This window comes from Morchella importuna, assembly GCF_003444635.1.
Source record: "Morchella importuna strain M04M26 chromosome Unknown Morimp01GS001, whole genome shotgun sequence".
In the NCBI taxonomy this organism is placed as follows: Eukaryota; Fungi; Ascomycota; class Pezizomycetes; order Pezizales; family Morchellaceae; genus Morchella; species Morchella importuna.
Window position 1 is genome coordinate 2128957 of NW_025763398.1, and position 22714 is coordinate 2151670.

Here is a 22714-nt window from a genome sequence, read left to right on the forward strand (position 1 = left end):
CTCCACTTACTCCTAGATGTCTCTGAAATTCACCATATTAGCATAATTGTCATTCGAGTGATTTTTCATGTCTAAGTATATTTTTATTCAACCTGTGGCGTACGCCGACCGCAGATTCCTCAATCTTATATAGTACGTCATAGGTAATATCATGTCAAGCCTTGCCTCTCGTATTGAGTAAAACTACCCCCTCTTGTCTATTCTATTATTGACGGTGGGGAAATACTTGTAAATCCCCGCTCCTCAAAGTTCGTCGTGACCGTATCCACATACACGTACCTATATCACGAACACAACAATGGACCAGCTTCGATCGTTCGTTAGAAGTAGATACCATACCTATACTTATAACACAACTAGGGTGCTGCGGTTGACTGCCATGGGTCTTGGCGTAAAAAAAAACTCTCTCAGCGCCAAGGGAGCTATGCTCGTCCCGCCATGTGGGATAATCAACACTTTTACTTAAACATTGCGATATGTGCATCTTCTTGCACTGACATGAAATAGAATATGTGGGAGGGACCTTTGGGGCAATCTCTGCTAACACTAGCAAGAAGTGACTAACATAGGATGTGCCATATAATACACCTCGCTGACAGACGAAATACAAGCCACCATATATATATATATACACTTAACAGTTTATACATAGTATCTAGATTAATATCCCTGGCTCTTCCGGTTCTATTGGCAATACTTTGGTCACCGGTGCCTACCCAAGCGATACCATAACCATGGCCTTGATAGCAGAAAATTTTCTAAACACGTTAAAGAAGATCACATGGCCAAACAATTATCTTTGATGCACATTACACAAATCACCTCACCATCGTCAAAGAGTGCAATCAGCGAGTGATCTCTGGTGATCGACTCGAATGTATTAATATTAACGGTTTTCAGAGATCACGGGAACGTCTCTTCTACAAAACAGCTAACTACATGTAATAAAGCCATATAATACTATATATGTAACCTTTCTAATACCCAAGACAAAAGAAGCTCCCAAAGCATGCGCATAAAAATTACATCAGCCCACTCATAAACTCATCTAACGTAACGCCCTTCCTAACCGCATTACTAAAACCTTCGTGAAAACTTAGCCACACTGTTTCGTTCTTATCTTCCTGTACCTTCTTTCTCTTTCCACAGCGTGTTCCCTCTTCCTCCTCGCCGATTTGGGGTTCATCGGGGGCTATGACACGCCCGAAAAAGTCTTTCTTGACTTCGTTCTTCTTGCGCTTCAACATATTTTCAAGGTTGACCACCATCTTAAGCTGTGGGGCCTCAAGAGATGTACCCATCCGGGCTTGTCTGGACGCTTCGCGTTGGGCTACCCGCTGTTTGTAGAGAGATTGAGAGAGCACTTGACGGATGGCATAGCGGACAGGAGCTGGTGCTAGTTCGCCAGGAGGGATTGTAGATGTGCGGAAGATCGAGAGTGAGTCGAGTGGGCTATTCATAACGTTAGACCATGTATACTCACAAACTAGAGAGGGGAACTTACGGCTCCATTCTATAAATCCACCCCCATCCTCCGCTACCAATTCCCTCAACCTTTACCCTTTCGAACATTACGCCCAACCCCATCATGACCTGTACACCTCTCATAACAAGTTTCTTTTCTCCTTCTCGTCTTACACTTGCCACTCCTCCCTCGGGCCCAGACCCGCCGATCACAACTGGTTTTATATTCGGAGAAAGGATCCGAGATACCCATGGCGCAAGCTCCATAACTACATTCTCGGCAGCATGGAAGGCTTCATGCAGCCTTATTTCGCTTTTTTTTATGCATGTTTGTACGCTTGCTATTAGGGCTTTGTGCTCTTTGGTGCCCTCACGGACCTCCCATTCTGCTTGTGGTCCTGAAAATGGTGCCATCTCCTCCTCTTCTTCGTGGTCCTTACGATTGTACTTGCTCTGCGGAGCCTTCTGTCGTATAGGACTAGAAAAAAGAAGGTGAAATGCAAGAATCGGACTTGAGAGATATCCGCTCAATTCATAATCCTGTTCTTGAAAAACCCTTTCGCTCAAAAGATCCTGAAACCAGAGCCATTCACTCGCGGCGTTGGGTTTCGTCAAGTATGGGTCGTCGTTGTAAGGGCGTGTGAGATATGTCGCGAAGCAACCTGACATGATCTTGTCGAATTCATCTATCCCTTCCACCAGCTGACGCAGATTTTGTATGTTGGTTTTTTTGTGGTTAGCGTTTGTTTCCTTTTTACCTCTCATCACTTCTTCAGTATAGAAAACTCTTTCCACTGCTTCTTTAACACTCCCTCTTCCACTACTCCCTCCTTTACCGTCTGTGTCTCCGAGCCCGCCCTCACCAAACTCTTCCTCTACCATTTTCCGTGTGAGGTATTTCTTCTCGCTCGGGATTTTATTTGGCTCTGCTGTAGCTCGCAGCCGAGCTGCGATCCATTCGCACCCTACCATGGCAGCTCTCATGTCTCCGCCAGCCTTTCCAGCACTATCCGTACAACTCAGCTCTACTAATCTCCTTACTGCTCCATCTTCTACCCTAAACCCCTCGGTATTCAACACATTCTTGATTCTGCCTACCATCAGTTTTGCCGGTGGTTTTCGCATATACACGATTTCCGCCAAGGGCCTCAATGCCCTCAATGCAGGGGCATAAAGGTCATTGCAGATAGCCACTACCGGCCTCTGCAACTTGAACAATTCTTCCTTTTCATTCTTCCTCTTATTCTTTGTGACTCCAGGTGCAATAACACTAGATCCTTTCTGGTCAGATAGCACTAGATCGACGAGTGCACCTACGAAGCTGCCATCGCTCCCTCCACTGGAGGCACCATCAATTTCGTCAACAACTAGACAAACTGGCTTGCCTAATGTTACTGCACAATTGGAAGCGCTGGTCACCATCCCCATACTCTTGACACCCCCATTAGAAAGGGTATCTTTTACACGGCCTTTCACTACTTCTGCAGAGCGATCGTCGGAGGCATTGACCTCAACAACCTCATAGCCTGCCTGTTTCGCAGCCACGTGCGCTAGAGTTGTTTTTCCCAGCCCAGGAGGGCCGTGAATAAGTAAAATTTTCCGGAGTTCTCGCTCGTCACCCTCCTCCGTCTTTTTTGCTTTGGAATTTGCAGATGGGAAGACAATTTTATCCCACCTCTTGAACCACCGTAGCACTTGTCTATGTGTCCGCTCGTCTCCTACGAGGTCCGTGAAGCGCTTCGCGCGGTACTTTTCAGTCCAAAGCTGTGTCTTCTTACATTTCGTACCTGAAATCTCCAAATCGGTTTTGAGAGCAGCAGCGAGAGCCTCGTCGGCGGCTTTGTCAGCAGCCTTCAGTGCAGCTTTTTCTTGCTGTATTTTCTGTATGCGTTTCTCGGCGTTGTAATCGCTGAGTAAAGAGCTGATATCAACTCCGAAGTAACTCTTCTTTAATCCCTCGTCTAACCCTTCTCCAGAATCACCCCCAACGGCCCCGGAAGACAGACCGAAGCTTTCTCTTGTAGGACCTATTTTTGGCGCCTTTTTTCTAACATGGAGGGTCTCCCCCGAGCTAAGTATAATAGGGACAGTGATAGACGAATATACAGAAGCTGAAACTACCTGAGCTGTAGGCTTAGGTACACTAGCTCTAGGCGCAGACTTCATCGTAGCCTTGAATGCTTCAAACGACTCTTGATTTGCCGGTGGAAGTTGGGGCGGGGGTGTCAATTCTGCCCGGAAGTTCCTCGGCACATCCGGCGCAGAATCTTCGGTCGTGAGGTCTATTTCCGTAGGTTTTGAGTATGATGATTTCGTCGCGGTAGGCGTAAACTTTTTACTAAACAGCCCACCCGATAACGGCAAGTTGAATACCGGCCTCAGGGGTGCGGTTGGAGTCTTCAGAGCATTTTCCTTTTCGGATTCTCCGGGCAGTCGTTGTGAATCCTCGCCCTCTTCTTCATCGACGCCCTGACGCATCAGTGCGTCCTCCTCATCAGAATCTGGATAATCGAAAGTGTAATCGTTCGGCGCTATGACCTTTTGACGTTTGGCCGCCGGGGGTGCGGCCGGAGGCGAAGAGCTGGGGAATGCAAGTGTTGATTGCATTGCCACTACTGCTCGTGGTGTTGTTTGGGATGAGGACGGTATATCTTCTGAAGCAAGTGGAGATGTTGGGGTTGCCCAGATGTTTTTGCGATTTTTCGAGCTTTTAGTTGGCGTCTCTACATGTTTCCTTATTAAAATCTAGAATAATGAAATCCCAATTAACGCGCCCCATCCACTCACCAGGCGGTAAACTACTGCTTCTAAAAGCCGATCTTAAACTCAATTGACGGTGTCTAATCACAACTCCCTGTTCGTCAAATCTCTGCCTGGTCTCCTCGGCTTGGAGCACGATAGCTTCTAGCTCGTCTGTGTAGGATTCCTCCTCGAGCGGCTGAGACGGGTAGTCGGATGACTGAATGTCGGGTAGGTAGTCAGAGAAGACAAGTGCAGGATCAAAATCAGACGGGATACCAGACATACCGAATTGAGGGTACTGCTTCAGTTCCCGTTTTTCGAGTTTGGGGATTAAAGGGATGTTGAAACGCGTCGGCCTGCTAAAGTGCCTGACAGACGCGTTTAGATAAGATGATCTGATAAGATAAGATCTAACACACATCTGCATGGATTCTCACTCACTGCACCAGGTTGAAATAGCAAGGTAGATAACTCTATAGAGCATAAAAACGACGTGTTCATTAGAAGCGACCCTATTGATATATCCTAAGCTCCATCACCCGGATCCTACATACGTACAGTACCATATATAGAGTACATGTCTCTAGGAGATAAGAATACTAGCGATGCCGACTGGAATTTCGGTCATGTGGGGATACACCTAGAGAGTGGCAAAAGGCATACCAGTTTCTACTCTAGATCTCATCTACGTATTATTTAACTTACACGTGACCGAAACTCCAGCCGCCATCGCTAGTAGATGATTAAGTCGTTTGACAAATTGCAAGGCTACTTCGTAAATTTTAGGTGAAAATCCTAACGTTACGCTAGTGAAACCTTATTTCTCATCTTCCAGCTATAAATACATTTATGCCTTTTCCTTCCCCTCTTCTCGTCATCATCTTCTTCATCATCATCACCACCGCTACTCCTACCGCCTTCCCACTAGTAGTTATCCTTTCTCAGTGGTTGGGTCGAGATGCTGGTTTTTAGAAGATAACTTCTGCCTTTTTAGAGAAGTTTGTATGGGAATAGATATCCCCACATACCGGATCATGACCTATCTTTCTTTCTATTGCACCATGAAGGGGATCCGCTGTAAAGGGCGGCGAAGTGTCAATTGTCAGAATTGACGGCCGGTTAGTAAATACAAGTATACTCTAATTAAAGCGCCAGCTACATGTATATATAAAACTATGATGTTGTTAAATTGAACATCTAGAACAGAGGAAATTGCTCTAAAATACAGCAATTTGCGAATAGAAAGATCGCTATTGAAAGAAAAGCTGACCTCAAAGACACCAGCCACTCCAAGCTCCTAGGTATCTGAAATGTCCATCGGCAGTTCGGATCCAAGCGCAACCTCATTATTAATTTCATAACACATCTCATCCTCATCTGCCACATCTTCCGGGAAAGAAAATGACTCCATCATATCAACAAGTCCTGATTGATCCATCTGATTGATAGCCCGATTGTGCTCTTGAGCGTCCAGAACCCGGAAGGCCATTACCATGTCGATATCCTCTGTATACCATCATATCGGAAATTAACTAAAGAATTCGATACAGATGAGGACAGGCTCCAAACTTACCAATAGGCATTCCGCTAAGACTGTCAGTTGAATTCCGCATCTTCCGGTCATATGAGATTTTTGCGCCCCTCTTGCTCATCCTGGGTTTCGTAACCCGACCTGATTTCTCATTTTTCCGCAGCCAGTTCAAGAAATCACTCTTTGGTTCTTTGCCATTCTTTATGTCCGAAATATCCTCACGTCTAGCTTTCAAATGACGCCTAGCCGTCTCCGCCACGCTCGCGAGGTTGTTCTTTTCCCCGGCCGAAGTCTTCTGCGGGCGATATATCCTGTTATCCTTTCCCATCTTCCCCTTGGATAGCTGAGTATTCTTGTCCCTTCTCGCCAAAAGTTCAGTAGGTGAAATTCGAAGACCGAAAAGTACCCCACTCATGTCTAGAATAGTAGCGGGATTTCCCCTCGAATGATCAGTTATTTCTCTAACCCTGATATTATGCGGGCTACAAGAGCACCCAGGCTTATAAGATTCAGTGACCGTGCCGGTGGGCCTAAAGATGCGGCCGTGGACTAATGGGAGTTCTCGCAATACGGTTAATGAAGAGGGTGTTTTCGGTTGAGTGGCCATTTGGAGGGGCAGGGGATTCTTATTTTTTCCTCCTCTACTTTCTACCGCTTAATCGTTAATTAGCAAACCTAAAGATTCTTTTACGATTGGCTTTTACAAGAAATTCGATTCGTATCTTGATGATAGTAATATATGGAGCTGATGACATATATATACTATGGCCAGTGTGTTTATAACTTTCATAATTAGACTCGCAAGCACATACTTGCCGCCAGTCTTTTGATGTAGGGAAGAGTTCAAACTCGGGATTAGGTGGAAGAGAAAAGTAAATTCAACTCACAAAAAGAAGATGGGTTTCAATAGATTTCCCGTAAATAGGCTGGTGAGTTCTGGTAGGACAACTGTATAGGAGGTTAAGGATAGTAGGTATCTTGAGATGGAAGGAGAAAAGAGAATTTATATGAGACTTGATCCCGTGTGGTTCAGTAGATGTGTAGACTTCATCAAAAGCAGTCGCCACTCTGAGGGGTTATTTATGGTATGCTTGGGTAGCTATATCTAGCTAGCTGACTGGTGTTTGGGGAGTTTACGAAAGCTTCTTTTCCTATGACAAAGTATGACGGCGTGTATCAATCCAGTAAAAGAGAAGAAATTCTACAACATCGCTTGAGTTAGCCAGTCTGATCATCAACGACCCTCGAAGGAGTAATTGTTTAGTTCACCATAATTATAAGTTAGACATTGGCACCTCCTTCGATGGTATGGTTATGAGGGTTTAGATTTAGGTAGGCTTGTAGACGTGTTCTATAGATTCGGTTACTAGATCATGAATATCCCGTGTAGCTGGGCCCTGGTCACACATTTTAAGTTGGTGGTGGTTAGGTAAAAAAGAAATGATTATTTAGTCGTTTCCCTCAACCCTGATCGCGATGTAAGGAATTCATGGTTATGGCTGCTTATAAAATAACCCCCCACAAGATACAGGAATGATGTGGGTAGGCGTCAATAGTAATCCAACCAAGCCCTTAACACACGCCCACGAGTACGAGGTACGTTTCTTTGTTTGAGAGTTATCGAGCCTCAGGTAGGTACCATAGCCTTGAAAACCTCTGGACGGAGGCCCCAGGATTCTGTTATGCTTCGAGAATAGAAATTTTGGCTTGAAGTTTTATATTACCCTTAGCGCGGCCAGCTACAATAATACATGTAGTCTTTATAATTTCTGGACTCAACAGCTGCAGCCATATCGCGGATGGCTCTGGTCTCAACCGAGATCGAGATCTTGACGTGAATAAAGTACCTTCATAAAACCCTGTTAATAATTACCTACTACCTAAAAATAGTCGTACCTAGGGCGATTATAATAAATATGGAGATAGTACTGCGACTCAAAGCTTTCTCCACGAATAACGTCATCTATCACGAGCATAGTCCTGACCGTAAACTTTTGACTAAGTTAGAGGTGCTAGTTTATACGCCTAGGCCTCTCCGGGTAATAGAACTACGCGTACGCCCACCGCTCACAGACCTACCCTGACAGGCGTAGGACAGACACGACCAATTTCTCCGCGTCTCTTGTGGGCGAAATATTGAAATAGCCAACCTGATGATTCAGACTGGTTGGATATAAATGTTTCAAGGCCCTAGAGAATACATTTGTGCTGTGAAGTGCGCACTATACTATTACTGATGCTCGTAATAAGGCTAAATCAATGAGTCGAGCGTAGGAAAGATTCGAATGATTTCCTACATGTCCAAGTCGTTGTAGCTATCCATTTTAATCGACTATTTTATGGTGTGATGAGTGGCATCAACAATATTGATAAATAGAGTACATATAGTACAGTCAGCCACATTAACTCGATTACCAAGATTGTAGGGATTTCGTACGGGACGGCAAATGGATCCGGGATAATAAGTTGACTTTGTAATAGAAAAAGCAGTATGTACCTACATGTAGTAAAATCTCAGCGAGGGAGCTGGTGCGTCGAGTTCCTTATGATTGTATGCCCTGTGTGAATTGTGGTTATGTAAATACTTTACTTAGCGGCAAAGTAGGATTTAAGCCTGCTTAGAGCCGTTGCTGTGGAGACACACATATATGTAGTCGATTTTAGTATGTCTCCCTGGAAGAGTCCCTCTTATAAGGGTAGTCGCCTTATAAGGATTTAAGGGCTCTCGGGCTATCTTGGGCTCCGTAGGAAGAGAACCAAATCACCATGATTGTAAGGGTAAATGCTCAGGACGAGCCAGATGGTTCCACGGGTTCTATTGTACTATCCTAGGGAATTTAAATATGCTCTTGCCGAGAAAAAGAGCAGGTAGATCAGGTAAAATGGTATAAAATTTTAGCAAATACCAAACTTGAGTTAAAAAAAAGTGCACATCAATGATTGATCAAATACAGGTGATGCAAAAAACGAAAAACTCCATGCTTTGGTTCCAGCATTCACTATTACAATATCACAATAAACCACACCTTCCGTTCCATGCAAGGTATATATGCCGCTACCGCAAACCCCCATCAATCCATCCATCATCTTCCCATCCACTTTAACCGTTTTTTGCAATAACGCATTAACAATATGAAATCCAGTGTAAAACATAAAAAAGTAATGATAAGTAAAGCAAACACAATGCACAGATTAATTGAAAAAATACTGGTAGGATAACGCCCATGAATGAAAACCTAATTCATATGATTTTGACAAATCACATTGGCAAGTTTGCCAACTCAGTGTCAATGTGTTTATCCAAGAATGACCGTCTCTCGCCTTGGCACTCTGTCTGCAATCTTTGCTCCACCAACGCACGGACTGATTGAGAGTCAGTAATTGATAAACGATAAGTGTTTCTAAGAAAGAATTTAGAACAAACCTTGTTTCTTCGTAACAGTCTCCAAATCCACCTCTCTTAAGACTTGTCTGATACTTTCAATGATCGAATCATCATCTGGACCGCCACCAGCCCTCATGAAGTCCATGGTACTTGCTGGTCTACTTCCAGCGAATCCAAGGGGACTCCGACTAGGCCCTCTTGGTGGAGGGGTGTTCATGGAGAGGAGGTTATCAGTGCTTGGCAACCCGGTACTCATGGCACTCTGGCGATTGTTCGCAGGACCATCTTGCCAATAATCCCTCTGGCTCATACCTCCTAGTGACATCAAACGTTGCTGCTGGTGGTGGTTTGGATCGTTGAAGTTTGTGTAAGCCGAATAAGTTGACTGCCTGTTATTATTGAACGGGGCTGGAGAATGGGGTGGCATATAAGGGTGCCCGCCCATATTTGGAAGACCAGTAAGAATTGTGGAGGCTGGCTTAACAGAAGAGTACATAGATTGCATGTCATCAAGTTCAACGCCGTCCTGATAAGCGCCATCAAATTTCTCCGGTGCACCACCGCGACGACCAGGAAGTCCGTTTTGAGCCGCATAGTCGTCCCACGATTGCAGCGGAATACTCTTTGGATCAAATCCTTCATCTGCAGTAGCAACAACCTTCTTGGCGCCGCTCTCGCCAATGACGATACGAGTATTACCCCATGAGAAATCGTCTTGGGCCCAGAATGAGTAAACGGGGAGAACAAAGGAGTAGATTGGGAACGCAAGGATATAGATGATCATCCATCCAACATGCTGCCATTGCCTCTTTATAATGAAGATGATCGCTTGGAGACCATAAACGGCAGCAATCATAACCAGTGACAGGATAGGCATTGGTCCTGTCTTGCTAGCAATAAGATAGATCAAATATCCGAAGTATACGCAAGTGGCAGGAAGAATGATGGTACCGATCAAATCCAAAAAGACGACGAATCTCATGGAGAAGAAACAAAAGCCGCACATCTCCTTGAGGAAGAACAATTCGGCCAAATTGTGAACGGTAGAGTTAATCCATCGACGCCTTTGGGACAACAGAACACTCCAAGTCTCAGGGGCAGCAGTAAGAGCGTAGGCGTCTGGAATGAACTTGTAGCTCATGTATGGGAAATGCTTAGTCATCAAAGTCGTAAGATAACGATCCTCACCGAGAGACAACAGGTTCTTCTTGTGAAGCGTGTCGACACACCCATCAGAGTATTCCTCAATAATTTTGCTAGAGATAATAAGAGGACGACCCTTGTCAGGAGTGCGTAGGCGATACATGCAGAAACTAACAAAGAGTCAATATATATACGTTTGTTAAGGGGCTTAAAAGGGGCTTACCATCCAGGCAAACAAGTAACCGATCCGAATAGACTCTCAAAAGCCTTTGCGAGATGGTGAGAGATATAGTATTCGTAAACCTGAATCATAGTCCACCAGGACCTTTCCTCATTCTCCAAACTAGTCTCACCGCAGATTCCTACGATCTTTGCATCGTTTGCGCAAGCAGCCACCAAACGGTTCAACGCATCTTCCTTGACACTTGTATCAGCGTCAACCATGAGAAGATATTCGTAAAGCTCTGGATCAACACCAATGATGTTGTTGATTTGGTGGAATATCTCAAGTTGAAGCGGAGACATAGGAGTACGGTGGTGGACGCGGTTAAGGAAGTCGAGAAGCAGAACTTGGGAATCACGTTTACCACGATTACCAGGCTTTGATTTTTCGGAAGGTTTTCCAACCTTGACAATGACGACGTAAGGAACGACACATCCCTCGTATTCATACAAACCAGAGTAAACCTTTCCGTAATTCAGTTGAGCACTTCCATCTCCGACGGATTTGAAAGGCAGCGCAGGAGGATCAATCTTTGGGTCAACACCAAGGATGTCACAAACGATGCTCGAAGTAGGTCTATCGTTACCACCACCAACGACCAAACCGTCGCATACCACGCAAAGTAATTTCCTCTTGTTATCGTAGTTCAGGGCAGTAAGTGAGTCGAGTGCCTTCCTAAGTTGATCCTCGCCCTCGGTATACGCAGGAATCTGACAAATGACGAACTTGTCTTGTTGAGCCGGACGACGTTTGGAACCAAGCTGAAGCGCAGCCAAAAACTTGACGACAATAACAGCTGCGACGATACCAGCGAAGATGGGAAGAATATAACTGTTGAATTGACACTTGGCTGTTTTCCTGAAATCCGTGCGTCCTACGTAGAAGAGATTGTTCATACATCTCAAGTTTTGGGCCCGCATAGTGCTGTTACCCAGTTTATGAAATTCCTTGGTGAGATCGCTACCTGGTTTCTGCTGAAATAAATCCTCAATCTCCGAATCGAGGTAGTTATAGGAAGTAACACCAGCAGCACCGGTATTGGGATTGAGGTCCGCAGTGTAGAAGTAATCTGTCAGATCGTAGATCTTATCATCGATGATACCCCATGGTTTATTGTCTGCTTTCCCTGTCTTCCTAATATCCTTTGGATCCCAGACCAGGTCACCCTTTTTGAAATCTTTGATGAAGGGTAAAAATCGTTGTGAGTACCAGTTTGCTGAATGCAACTCGGAGGTTGTGTCTTGAGCAAGACGAGGGCCAGAGTTGTGAATACCAATAGCAAATTGTTGTACTGTAGAGGAATCATTGTAACTCATGGTTACGAGTTGGGAGCTAATGAGATCAGGACAAGCTAGATAGATAGGTGGCGGGAAGTAGGCAGAAAGATCAAGACCAGCAAAATCGATCATGTTGTCTCTGGTGGTCTCGATATTGCTGTCACTGTGTTGGAGGGTCCAGAAATCGGTCATATCATAGACGTAACCACGGATGCTGACCCAGAAATCGTTTTCACCCGTGTGGGTTGCAACCTCCTTGGTATTCCAAGCTTTGTCGTAATTCGGACAGACCAGTCTGGCAAATGCAGCAATCCAAAACACGATGATAGCGTTACACAAGAAGATGAAAAGGCAAAGAACAAATTTCTCTCTCCAAGCCATTCGGACATCAGGCCGCTTCATCCTGCCAACGTGCTGGAGTAAGAAACTCGGAATCCACCATGTTAAGGCCCACACTGCAGCGACCCAGATTTTACGGGTTCTAGAGGTCGGCTGTTCCTCAATATGCTTGGGATCGGCAGCTTCGGGGTCAAGCTTTCCAGAATAGTAGGCTTCGTCGTATTTTGACATTCCAGGAGCATCTCCCTCACCGCCGGATGCAGCGAGGGGAGAGCTTCCAGGCAATGCTCCACTCATGGTACTCTGTCGAAGAAGATTATCTCTGGATGCGCCGGGTGTCAATGGCTGGACACCGCCCATGGCGAAGTAGCCGCTCCCGTTGGTATTTGTAGTGTAGCCGGTGTCCATTGGAGCGGCCCCCATGCCCATCATACCTGGCATTGGTTGTTTCAAGTCGAGCATATTCTCTGCTTCCCACCAACTTCCTTCCCGCATCCATACCCTCTCATTTCCTACTACCACTTCACCATTACTCCAGCCTCTTTCGATAACCCAGCTCTCAACGCCATCTCGACCACCAGTGCAGCCAAGAGGGGCGTATCTTACCGAGAATTCGTCGAAATCGAAGTCAGAAGTAAAATCGAGGTGCTTGGTTCTGCGGTTTCCCCATTCAGGCAGTCTCCAGCTACGCAACTGCTTACTGACAGCAGCAGCAGCCCATTGAGCTGGCTGTTGCCCAGTGGTTGGGTCTTCTGAAGGTGATAGGTTTAAATGCCACCAGACTCGAGAGGCTGCAAGGAGCTGCACAGCATCAAATTTGATCGAGTCCATATCTCGCCCATACTCGGCTGGGAATAGGAGTTCCTTCAAAAATCCACCCTCCTCAACCTCACGACCGCCCTTCTCAATAACTTGCTCCCTTCTATCACGCTCGTATTCCCTATCTCTACTCATACCAACGAGGCCCGCACTCTCGGCTTCAGTCCATGCAGTCTTCATCTCCCTGAGCACGGTACCGTTAGCACTGGGCATTTGAACTCCGTCCATTTTCATTTCTAAATTGAGGCCACTTTCGTCGTCGAACACGCCTTTAAGACATAGAGCCTTCGCCATCTTTTCACCAGGCAGCTCAAGAACATTGATTTGAACGGTATCGCCTTCACTTCCATCTGTACCTGACTCATTCTCTTTCCGTGCCTCGAAGTCAGCGGCAATAGCATCGTTCGATCTTGCAACAATCCATTCAACAATAGCTTCATAGACAGCTGCGATGAATGCTTCTCTCTCGTTGTCGCCCATCTTTTTTGCCAGAACTTCGGGTTCGATGCCGATAAGGCCGGATACATCTTCGCACACCTCTTCAACAACATCTTCATCTACTAAAAGTCCGACAGAATTCCCAAGTTTGAGAATACCAGCAAGCGCTGAGAGAAGACCCCTAAGAAGACTCCCCTTGACCCCGATAGCCCTAAGATTTGCTCTCCAATCCTCCGCTGCTGCTGAGTCATCTGCGGTAGGCAGATAGCTTGGAAGGTAGTAGGTCCCACTTCGGGCGAGTAGTGAATACTTGTCGGGTGTTTGTAGACCGAGACCCTGCCTTTCAGCAGGCGTGGATGCTGCTGATAGGAGATAGTAAAATACATCAAAGGCTCTATATCCGTCCTTCGCAGGTATTTGGAGAAGACCGTTGGCAGTATCGATCCCGGCGGTTGAGAGGGAGATGTGGGCTCCTGTGATGTTCCCGGCTAAAGATAGCTGAAGAGAGACCACCAAACCATTATGATACGGTACAGAGAATGGAGATGAAGGTGTCAGGCAAGATGTAAATGCTGAAATTAGAGCAAGGGCGTTGGTAAGGATGTCTGGTGGTGAGGGTAGTGTACCCAAAATCGGGGTTAAAAGTGAAGGTGAGTGGGGATGTAGAGATCTAGAGCGATGTTAGCAAATATTAACAAAGGGTTTGATGTGCTTTTTTGGGTTGGGCCGTTTGAAGGATAACGGAGACCCCAAAAACCTCGACTAGCAAAAACCAAAAAGGGTCCACTTACGCTAATAAAATAGTTTGGTCCTCTGCTCGTCTCCGGGCATGCTCCCAAGCTCTTGTTCCAACATTTTCGTCAATCACCCCGCCCCCGTAGCCTGCATTGCCGAGGCCATTTCCAGAATTCACAACGAGCGTTGTGCTTGCATCGAGACTGTGAGGTTGGCCTGATTGATAAGAATTGTGAAGAGCTGTAAGTAGGGACGAGGTTGTAATCTGCCCTCCGCCTTGTTGATTCGCGGCGTAAGGTGAAGCGGACGTCGTCGAGTAGATTGAATGTCTATTCGAGAACGACATTGTGGAGAAGCTATTGAAATCGGTGTCAATCTACTAGACTTTGGATAGTAATGAAATTCAATGTAACGAAGGGGGGTATTACTGCAAAATTCACTTCAGTAGTGAAGGAGGAACCTTCTGTGAGTGAGAAGCACCAGATTTACCAGTGTTAACACAACCAGGGGGTAGAAAAACAAAGGCGAATAGCTGAAAAATGAAAACCAAAAAAGTCCAATAAGGTTATGGGCCAAGTAAGTGAATGAGTTGTTGATGTGATACGACAACGAGAAGACAATGTTCACGATTGCCAACTAATAATAAAGCTGGAGGTGGTGTTTGTTTTGGTTGCTGCGGCAAGCAAGTTGCAGCAGTAGCACAATTGTAATTTTCCCCTTTTCCTCAGCTGGACCGAAATAGGAACAAGTTACAACAGCAAAGTGAGGGACTACAAGAGGCAAATTAAATGGATTCAGAGAATTGGTGGGGATAAAGTAAACGAGTGTAGTTGGATAGAAAACAGACAGGAGAAGGTTTTGGTTGCAGAGCGAGCTGCGAGAATGGGATGCTAGAAGAATGGAATGTTCTGTCTCTTTTTCCTTCCCATACTGTCACTCTAACTCTCGTTTCTAGTCTTCCTTTTTGTTTTGTTTGTCTCCCGGGCAAAATAGATGATTGGCAGAATGGATGTAGCCACCGCTTGGATGTTATCCTAAACAGAGACTTACCTACATGTACTCTACCTACCACCTACTAGGTACCGGTTGTTCCAACCGCTTCTGATTCTCCCGCACAACTGGCATATCAATTGAAATTTAGCTTCTAGCGTGGAATACCTGCAGGCACTGAACAAAATAACCGATTTTGCTTCTTTTCTTTTGATTCATGTCGTACCTAAAACTCTCGTCGACCCCTGGTAACATGTTCACTAACCACTTGGGAATATACACGGCTCATAATTCCTGTCATGGCCATCTACTCTTGGTAAAAAAGCTTCTTTACTGTACAGCCCCAATTATAGACATCATGACTACTCTTTTTTCAGATTTATTAAGTAATGTGACCTTCGTCAGGTGCAAAAACACATGAGAAATAGAAATCAAAATAAATAAACAAGTGAGGTGTGTAAGAAAAACAAACTCAAAGCATCGACCTAGCCAAGACCAAAAGCAGTTCCTGCGCTGACCTGCTGGCTGTTCTAAATATAACGCCACTTTGGCTTTGGGATTATGACGAATAGAATGGCCCTGGGCCGAGAGGGCTTTTCCCAAGTAGGCAGCTACCCCTGTTTCGGTCGGGTACTCGACCTGCCGGACTGTGCTCGATTCACTCTGGAATCGTCAGTCCCAAAAGAAACAACACGGGAAAAAGAAAAGAGGTTTGTGTATGTATGTTTTTGAAAGAAAGATACGTGAGACATGGGTGGTGTAAGTAAATAGAGTAATTCTCTTAAAGTGCCCCTATTTTTGGAACCGGAAGGTTGGGTGCTGATCAACGTCCTGTCTTGGTACATAGGTAGGTAGCTTTTCAGCCAGAAAGCAGCACTTTTAACACTCTACACGAACATATCTGCTCTAGCTCTACTCGAGGAGAGCAAATGCTCGTATTTGTGGCCCCATATATAGATAGCTATTGGAAGCCTCGGAGGAAGTTACGGCAAAGTTCGGGTTAGTATCGTGATCATAAATCAATGACTTGGACTGGGGGTGGATAGGAGAGCCTCTTCGTCGAAAGGGTCCAGGCAGGAGGTTATATCCACAAAAACATATGACAGCAAGAGGGTGTGGCAAAAGGAAGCGAACGGGAAGACGGGGACGCCCTAAAGAGAGCAACAGGGGTATATAGATATTTTAGAGGGTTTTCTGCCAGGAAGGGGAAAAGGTCAACAACAACAAGAGCGATTTTCTGAGGGAGTGGGATTCTCGCCCACTAACCCGCATAATTAGCTGACTAGGTCTCGCCAGGAAGGAAGAAACGGAAAAGGGCAAAAAGTGTTACACCAATCAGTTTCCATCTGTCAAGGCAAAACAATCGGATTTGGCATAATTACTATCGATCGTGGACTTTGCGAATCTTTCTCCTTCGTCTTTCTCTCAACCAGCTGCTTTACTCGCTGTGCTGCTACTTCTTTGTGTCTTCGGATTTAATTGAGTACAGCTCGATTGTACCCTTCATCACCTTCGTTTATTGTTTGTTGTTCTCATACGCTCGCTTGCATATATTGCATTCTTGCTGGTGTTGTTCGGCCTACTACTCCTTTTCTATCTCCCACATACCACCTCCTTGGTTTTGTTCGCGACCTTCACTAGAAACGAACCGCCTTGCCACTCCTACTTTTTCCCGCCTCTAAACATTCCTACTCCATAACGACTCTATTCGTTTTGTCAACCTATCCTCAACATATTCAGTATCATCGCCGTTGTAGTATAGGCGTTTCAACCGCCGTTCATTAATTTCCTAATACATCTACTCACTCGGGGGCTGCCATCCCCCTCGACTGTAGTAGTCAAGCTTTAGCCCATCATGGCACAGCAAACTCCCCAGTCACAGCCGTCACTACCCTCGTTGCCGGCCCATCTCCAGTCGGACACTCACATAACAGCACATTTGGCCTCCCGTTTCCACTTGTCTTTGCCCACCGCTACAATCAGTTCCCACGCCATAGTTGCATTGAATACTTATACTGCCCCCGATGCCGCTAGTGTGGAGTTGGAAGCATTGGCAGGTCGTATATGGAGACGGCTTGGCGGAAGAGGAGAGAATCAAGCTGTTCTGTTTCTGTAAGCCAAAACCTCTGGTTTCGTTTACCAATAATTTTTTTCGCATCATTACAAGAATAGGACTAATCGTGCTTTTTAGTGGTGAATCTGGGGCTGGGAAGACAACTTTGAGGTCACTTCTTTTGTCTCATCTTCTTTCTTATACATCAACCCCACTATCTCAGAAAATATCCCTCTTCAGCTTTCTCTTCGACTCCCTCACTTCGACTAAATCTCTCACCACACCTACCGCATCCAAGGCGGGACTCTTTCTTGAACTCCAATATGACAACATATCTCAAACTTTGATCGGAGGAAAGCTTTTGGATCATCGTTTAGAGCGTTCTCGTGTTGCTGGTGTGCCCACCGGAGAGCGCAATTTCCATATTCTGTACTATCTTCTTGCAGGTACATCGGATGCCGAAAAGGCGCATTTGGGGTTGAATACCCCCGCCACATCTGCTGCGGGAAACAGACATAGCAGCGGGGAAATGAGGAATGGAGCTGGTCAAAAGAGGTGGAGGTATCTCGGTCACCCAACGCAACTCAAGGTTGGGATAAATGATGCGGAAGGCTTTGCACATTTCAAGACTGCTCTAAGAAAACTTGAATTCCCTCGACAAGAGATTGCAGAGGTTTGCCAAATGCTTGCAACTATCCTCCATATCGGCCAACTCGAGTTTGCAAATTCCCATGCTACCATGGCAAAAGGAGAAGATTCGGGTGCAATGGAAGGGGGCGATGCAGTTGTTGTCGTAAAGAACAAGGACGTCTTGGGCGTAATTGCTGCCTTCTTAGGCGTTAGTCAGGAGGCTATGGAGAACAGCTTGTCTTATAAGACGAAAACCCTGAACCGTGAGAGAGTCACTGTGATGCTGGACGCAAGAGGTGCCAGAGCCCATGCGGATGAGCTAGCCAGGACCCTATACTCGCTCCTTGTAGCCTGGATCATCGAGTCTGTCAACGAAAGACTTTGCGCAGTTGAGGATGCGGTTGCCAACACCGTTTCCATCATCGATTTCCCTGGTTTCTCTCAAGTATCGTCTACTGGCAGTACTTTAGATCAGCTCCTAAACAACGCTGCAACAGAGAGCTTATACAATTTCTGCCTTCAAAGCTTCTTCGACAGAAAAGCCGAGCAGCTTGAAAGTGAGGAAGTCGGTGTGACTGCCACAAGTTATTTCGATAATTCAGATGCGGTCCGTGGGTTATTGAAGCACGGGAACGGGCTTCTTAGTATTCTGGACGATCAAACACGACGTGGAAAGACCGATACACAGTTTCTTGAGAGTTTAAAGAAGAGATTTGATTCAAAGAATAATGCTGCTATTACCATTGGCAGCTCTTCCGCTGCGAACAGCTTCTCCATCAAGCACTTTGCAGGAGAGGTCGAATACCCAGTCGCCAGCCTCATTGAAGAAAACGGAGAAGTTATCTCTGGAGATCTTATGAACCTGTTCCGTGGCACAACGAGTGATTTTATAACCGATTTGTTCAGCAGCAAAGCTGTCACTACAGTTCAGCATCCCCGTGAAAAGACCGCAATCATGCAGGGACAAATTTCATCGCGGCCCTTGCGAATGCCCAGTGTAATGCGTAAGAAGGGCGAGAGACCAAATATCAAGGGTGTAGGAGAGTCTAAGACTCCAAACCTAGATTCAGACGTATCAGCCTCTTCACCCGATCAAGGTGCAGCCGCTCAATTCGTTAGTGCCTTGGATACAGTTACAAGGTCTCTCACTGGAACGAACACAAACCCTTATTTCGTGTTTTGTCTCAAGCCCAACGACAGGAGAATCGCCAATCAATTCGATTCTAAGTGCGTGCGAACACAAATCCGAACATTTGGGATTGCCGAGATCTCGCAAAGGATACGAAATGCGGACTTTTCGGTCTTCTTGCCATTTGGTGAGTTCTTGGGCCTCGCGGAACCAGAGAGCAATATTGTTGGTAGTGAAAAGGAAAAGGCAGAGCTTGTGGTCGAAGAGAGGAACTGGTCTATGAACGAAGCTAGAGTAGGTGCTACAGGTATCTTTTTGAGTGAGAACTGTTGGGCAGAAGTTGCACAAATAGGTGAACATGCTGGAGCTAAGAGATACGCTTCTGGAGGATTTTTGGGTGACGGCGAGGAGCCAGGGAGTACACCCATGACGCCTGTAGGTGAGACCGCCCGAGGCGGCGGTTTGTTTGGAGGTTCAGACTCCAGGGTGAGGTTAATTCCTGGACATGGAACTCCTAGTCCCGGAGGACTAGGCACTCACATTTACGGCACTGGAGAGGCTGGGAAGGGCTATTTTGCCAAATCGGATGATTTGAGATCCGAAGCTGCAGCGTCTGCTTTCCACTCAGGCGACATGTTTAAGAACTTTGATACTCGAGAACAGATGGCAGAGAAGGGTGCTGCTGCCAGAGAGCAAGAAATCGAAGAGCTGCCGGTAACACCAGGTCGTAAAAGATGGATGTTCATGGTGTGGTCCGTTACATGGTTTATCCCAGACTTCGTACTCCGGTGGGTTGGAGGTATGAAGCGAAAAGATATTCAAGTAGCGTGGCGAGAAAAGCTTGCTATCAATCTCATGATCTGGTTCATGTGCTTGTTGTCAGTCTTTTTCCTGAGTAAGTTGGCATCTCGAATAGTCCCATTGTTTAGTAATAATTATTAACCACTCACAGTCTTCTTTCCCCAACTTATTTGTCCCAAGCAAAACGTCTTTACTCTTCAGGAACTATCTTCGCACGATGGCGGGAAAAACCACATGGAAGACACGGCTTACATCGCAATCCGCGGTGTTGTTTTTGATCTCACCTCATTTGTTCCGGCTCATTTCCCTACTCTTGTCACTTCAAAGAATCTTCTGGCGTATGGCGGGAAGGACGCAACTTCTCTTTTTCCTGTCCAGGTCTCGGCTCTGTGCAATGGTGTCACTGGATCCGTCAGCCCATATGTTACTCTCGATTTCCAGGGAACGAACGCTACATCCGATAGAACGGTTGATAAGAACGCCAAATACCACGATTTCAGAGCTTTCAGGAACGACTCTCGTCCTGATTGGTTTTTTGAACAAATGATGGTTCTTAAGGCAAACTATAAGAAAGGAAATATCGGATATTCTTCTCAATATGTTAGAACGCTTGCAGACAGAAACAATAACATCGCGATCATCGGGGACCGTGTTTATGACATGACAGACTATAACAAAGGTGGACGAAGAATCGAAAGGCCAGAAGATGGATCCGAGATTGATGTTCCCTCCATCAGCACTGATTTCATGGATGATTCAGTCAGAGATCTCTTCGCTGGCCGTGCTGGTGAAGACATCACCAAGTATTGGAATGCACTCCCAATGTCGGCTGACCTCAAGAAACGCCAGAAGGTCTGCCTTGATAACCTCTTCTATGTTGGAAACGTCGATACCCGTAATTCCCCCCAGTGTCAATTTGCTACGTACCTCCTACTTGCCATCTCACTTATGATGGTTGGTGTCATTCTGTTCAAGTTCTTTGCTGCCCTTCAGTTCGGTCGTAAAACTATGCCGGAGAACCTTGATAAGTTTGTCATGTGCCAGGTACCAGCCTATACCGAAGATGAAGAGTCTCTCCGCCGTGCAATCGAATCTCTTGCAAGGATGAAGTACGATGATAAGCGCAAGCTTTTGGTTGTCATTTGTGACGGCATGATTATCGGTCAAGGAAACGATCGGCCTACTCCCCGTATCGTTTTGGATATCCTTGGTGTCGCGGAAAATGTCGATCCGGAACCATTGAGCTTTGAGTCTCTCGGAGAGGGCATGAAACAACACAACATGGGCAAAATCTATTCAGGGTTGTTCGAGGTTCAAGGTCATATCGTTCCCTTCCTTGTTGTCGTCAAGGTTGGAAAGCCATCAGAAGTTTCCAAGCCTGGTAACCGTGGAAAGCGTGATTCTCAAATGATCCTCATGAGATTCTTGAACCGCGTCCACTACAACTTGCCCATGAGCCCTATGGAGTTGGAAATGCACCACCAGATTCGAAACATCATTGGAGTTAACCCGACATTTTACGAGTTTCTATTTCAAATTGATGCCGATACTGTTGTTGCCAACGACTCAGCTACTCGCATGGTCGCTGCTTTCCTTGCTGACACGAGAATTATTGCTCTATGTGGAGAAACCGGACTTACCAACGCCAAACACTCGTTTATCACCATGATTCAGGTATACGAGTACTACATCTCTCACAATCTCGCAAAGGCATTTGAAAGTTTGTTTGGGTCTGTTACCTGTCTACCCGGTTGTTTCTCAATGTATCGTGTCCGTGCCGCCGAGAGTGGAAAACCATTATTCGTCAGCAAGGAGGTCGTTGAAGCCTACTCAGAAATCCGTGTTGATACATTACACATGAAGAACCTTCTACATCTTGGTGAGGATCGTTACTTGACAACCCTTCTCCTCAAGCACCACAACAATTACAAGACCAAGTATATTTTCAACGCACATGCCTGGACCATTGCGCCTGATGAGTGGAGCATTTTCATGTCCCAGCGTCGTAGATGGATTAATTCAACCTTACACAATCTCATGGAATTGATGCCTATGCAGCAACTATGTGGTTTCTGTTGTTTTTCAATGAGATTTGTTGTCTTCCTTGACTTGCTCAGTACCATCATCCAGCCAGTTACTGTGGCATACATTGTCTACCTCATTGTCATGGTTGCTACCAGTTCATCTGTTGTGCCGATGATGGCCTTCATCCTGCTCGCGGCTGTCTATGGTTTACAAGCAATTATTTTCACTCTCAGGAGGAAGTGGGAAATGGTAAGTGCAGTCTATTACTTTGTTCCTTTTATAGTTTGGTACTTACTAGTATATAGATCGGATGGATGGTTCTTTACGTCATTGCTATCCCGGTCTTCAGTTTTGCGCTCCCGCTCTACTCTTTCTGGCACATGGACGATTTCTCATGGGGTAATACCCGTATTGTCACTGGTGAAAAGGGTCAAAAGATTGTCATTTCAGATGAAGGCAAATTTGATCCTGCCAGTATTCCTCGCAAGAAGTGGGAAGATTATCAAGCAGGTCTCTGGGAAGCACAAACACTCCGTGGTCATGATGATACTCGCTCAGAGGCTTCCGGCTATTCATACGCTACCAAATCATATGCCCCAACACAATCCGAGTGGGGCTACCAAAGTAGGCCGATGTCACAGTTAGAGCTTCCTATGCGCAACCAAAGTCGCATGAGCATAGCACCCTCAGAAATGATGTCCCAGCGGGGATCTGCCTACTTCGGTCATGGCGAAATGGAAATGTCAAATATTGACCTTCCAAGTGACGATGCCATTCTTGCGGAAATCCGGGAGATCCTTAGGACCGCAGACTTGATGACTGTTACGAAGAAGAGCATTAAGGCGGAACTAGAGAGGAAGTTTGGAATGAGTTTGGATGCACGAAGGGCGTATATTAATTCTGGTAAGTCCACCTAAGGCCGCTTTATGAACATATTTACTAACCTATTGTGCGCAGCTACGGAAGCTATTCTGGGTGGAAACTTATAGG

The 22714-nt window shown here is 45.8% G+C and overlaps 4 protein-coding genes across 4 annotated transcripts; 1 reads left to right on the forward strand and 3 right to left on the reverse strand.

Annotated features, from left to right (window-relative positions):
- Positions 1–1022: 1022 nt before the first annotated feature.
- Positions 1023–4633, reverse strand: LAJ45_00529 (uncharacterized protein; the record flags this gene model as incomplete). The annotated part of the gene is made up of 5 exons (XM_046110130.1): positions 1023–1452; positions 1505–4187; positions 4252–4423; positions 4492–4507; positions 4584–4633. 5 exons carry the CDS (start codon positions 4631–4633, stop codon positions 1023–1025), a joined length of 3351 nt encoding a protein of 1116 aa, XP_045976823.1.
- Positions 4634–5503: 870 nt separating this feature from the next.
- On the reverse strand, positions 5504–6152 carry LAJ45_00530 (uncharacterized protein; the record flags this gene model as incomplete). The annotated part of the gene is made up of 2 exons (XM_046110131.1): positions 5504–5712; positions 5780–6152. The coding sequence occupies 2 exons, from the start codon at positions 6150–6152 to the stop codon at positions 5504–5506; spliced, it is 582 nt and encodes a 193-aa protein (XP_045976824.1).
- Positions 6153–8996: 2844 nt separating this feature from the next.
- LAJ45_00531 (uncharacterized protein) lies at positions 8997–14442 on the reverse strand (the record flags this gene model as incomplete). The annotated part of the gene is made up of 4 exons (XM_046110132.1): positions 8997–9100; positions 9162–10435; positions 10489–14031; positions 14153–14442. 4 exons carry the CDS (start codon positions 14440–14442, stop codon positions 8997–8999), a joined length of 5211 nt encoding a protein of 1736 aa, XP_045976825.1.
- A 2499-nt stretch (positions 14443–16941) lies between these two features.
- On the forward strand, positions 16942–22713 carry LAJ45_00532 (uncharacterized protein; the record flags this gene model as incomplete). Its single annotated transcript, XM_046110133.1, has 5 exons — positions 16942–17198; positions 17278–19793; positions 19851–21973; positions 22030–22627; positions 22682–22713. The coding sequence occupies 5 exons, from the start codon at positions 16942–16944 to the stop codon at positions 22711–22713; spliced, it is 5526 nt and encodes a 1841-aa protein (XP_045976826.1).
- Position 22714: the final 1 nt, after the last annotated feature.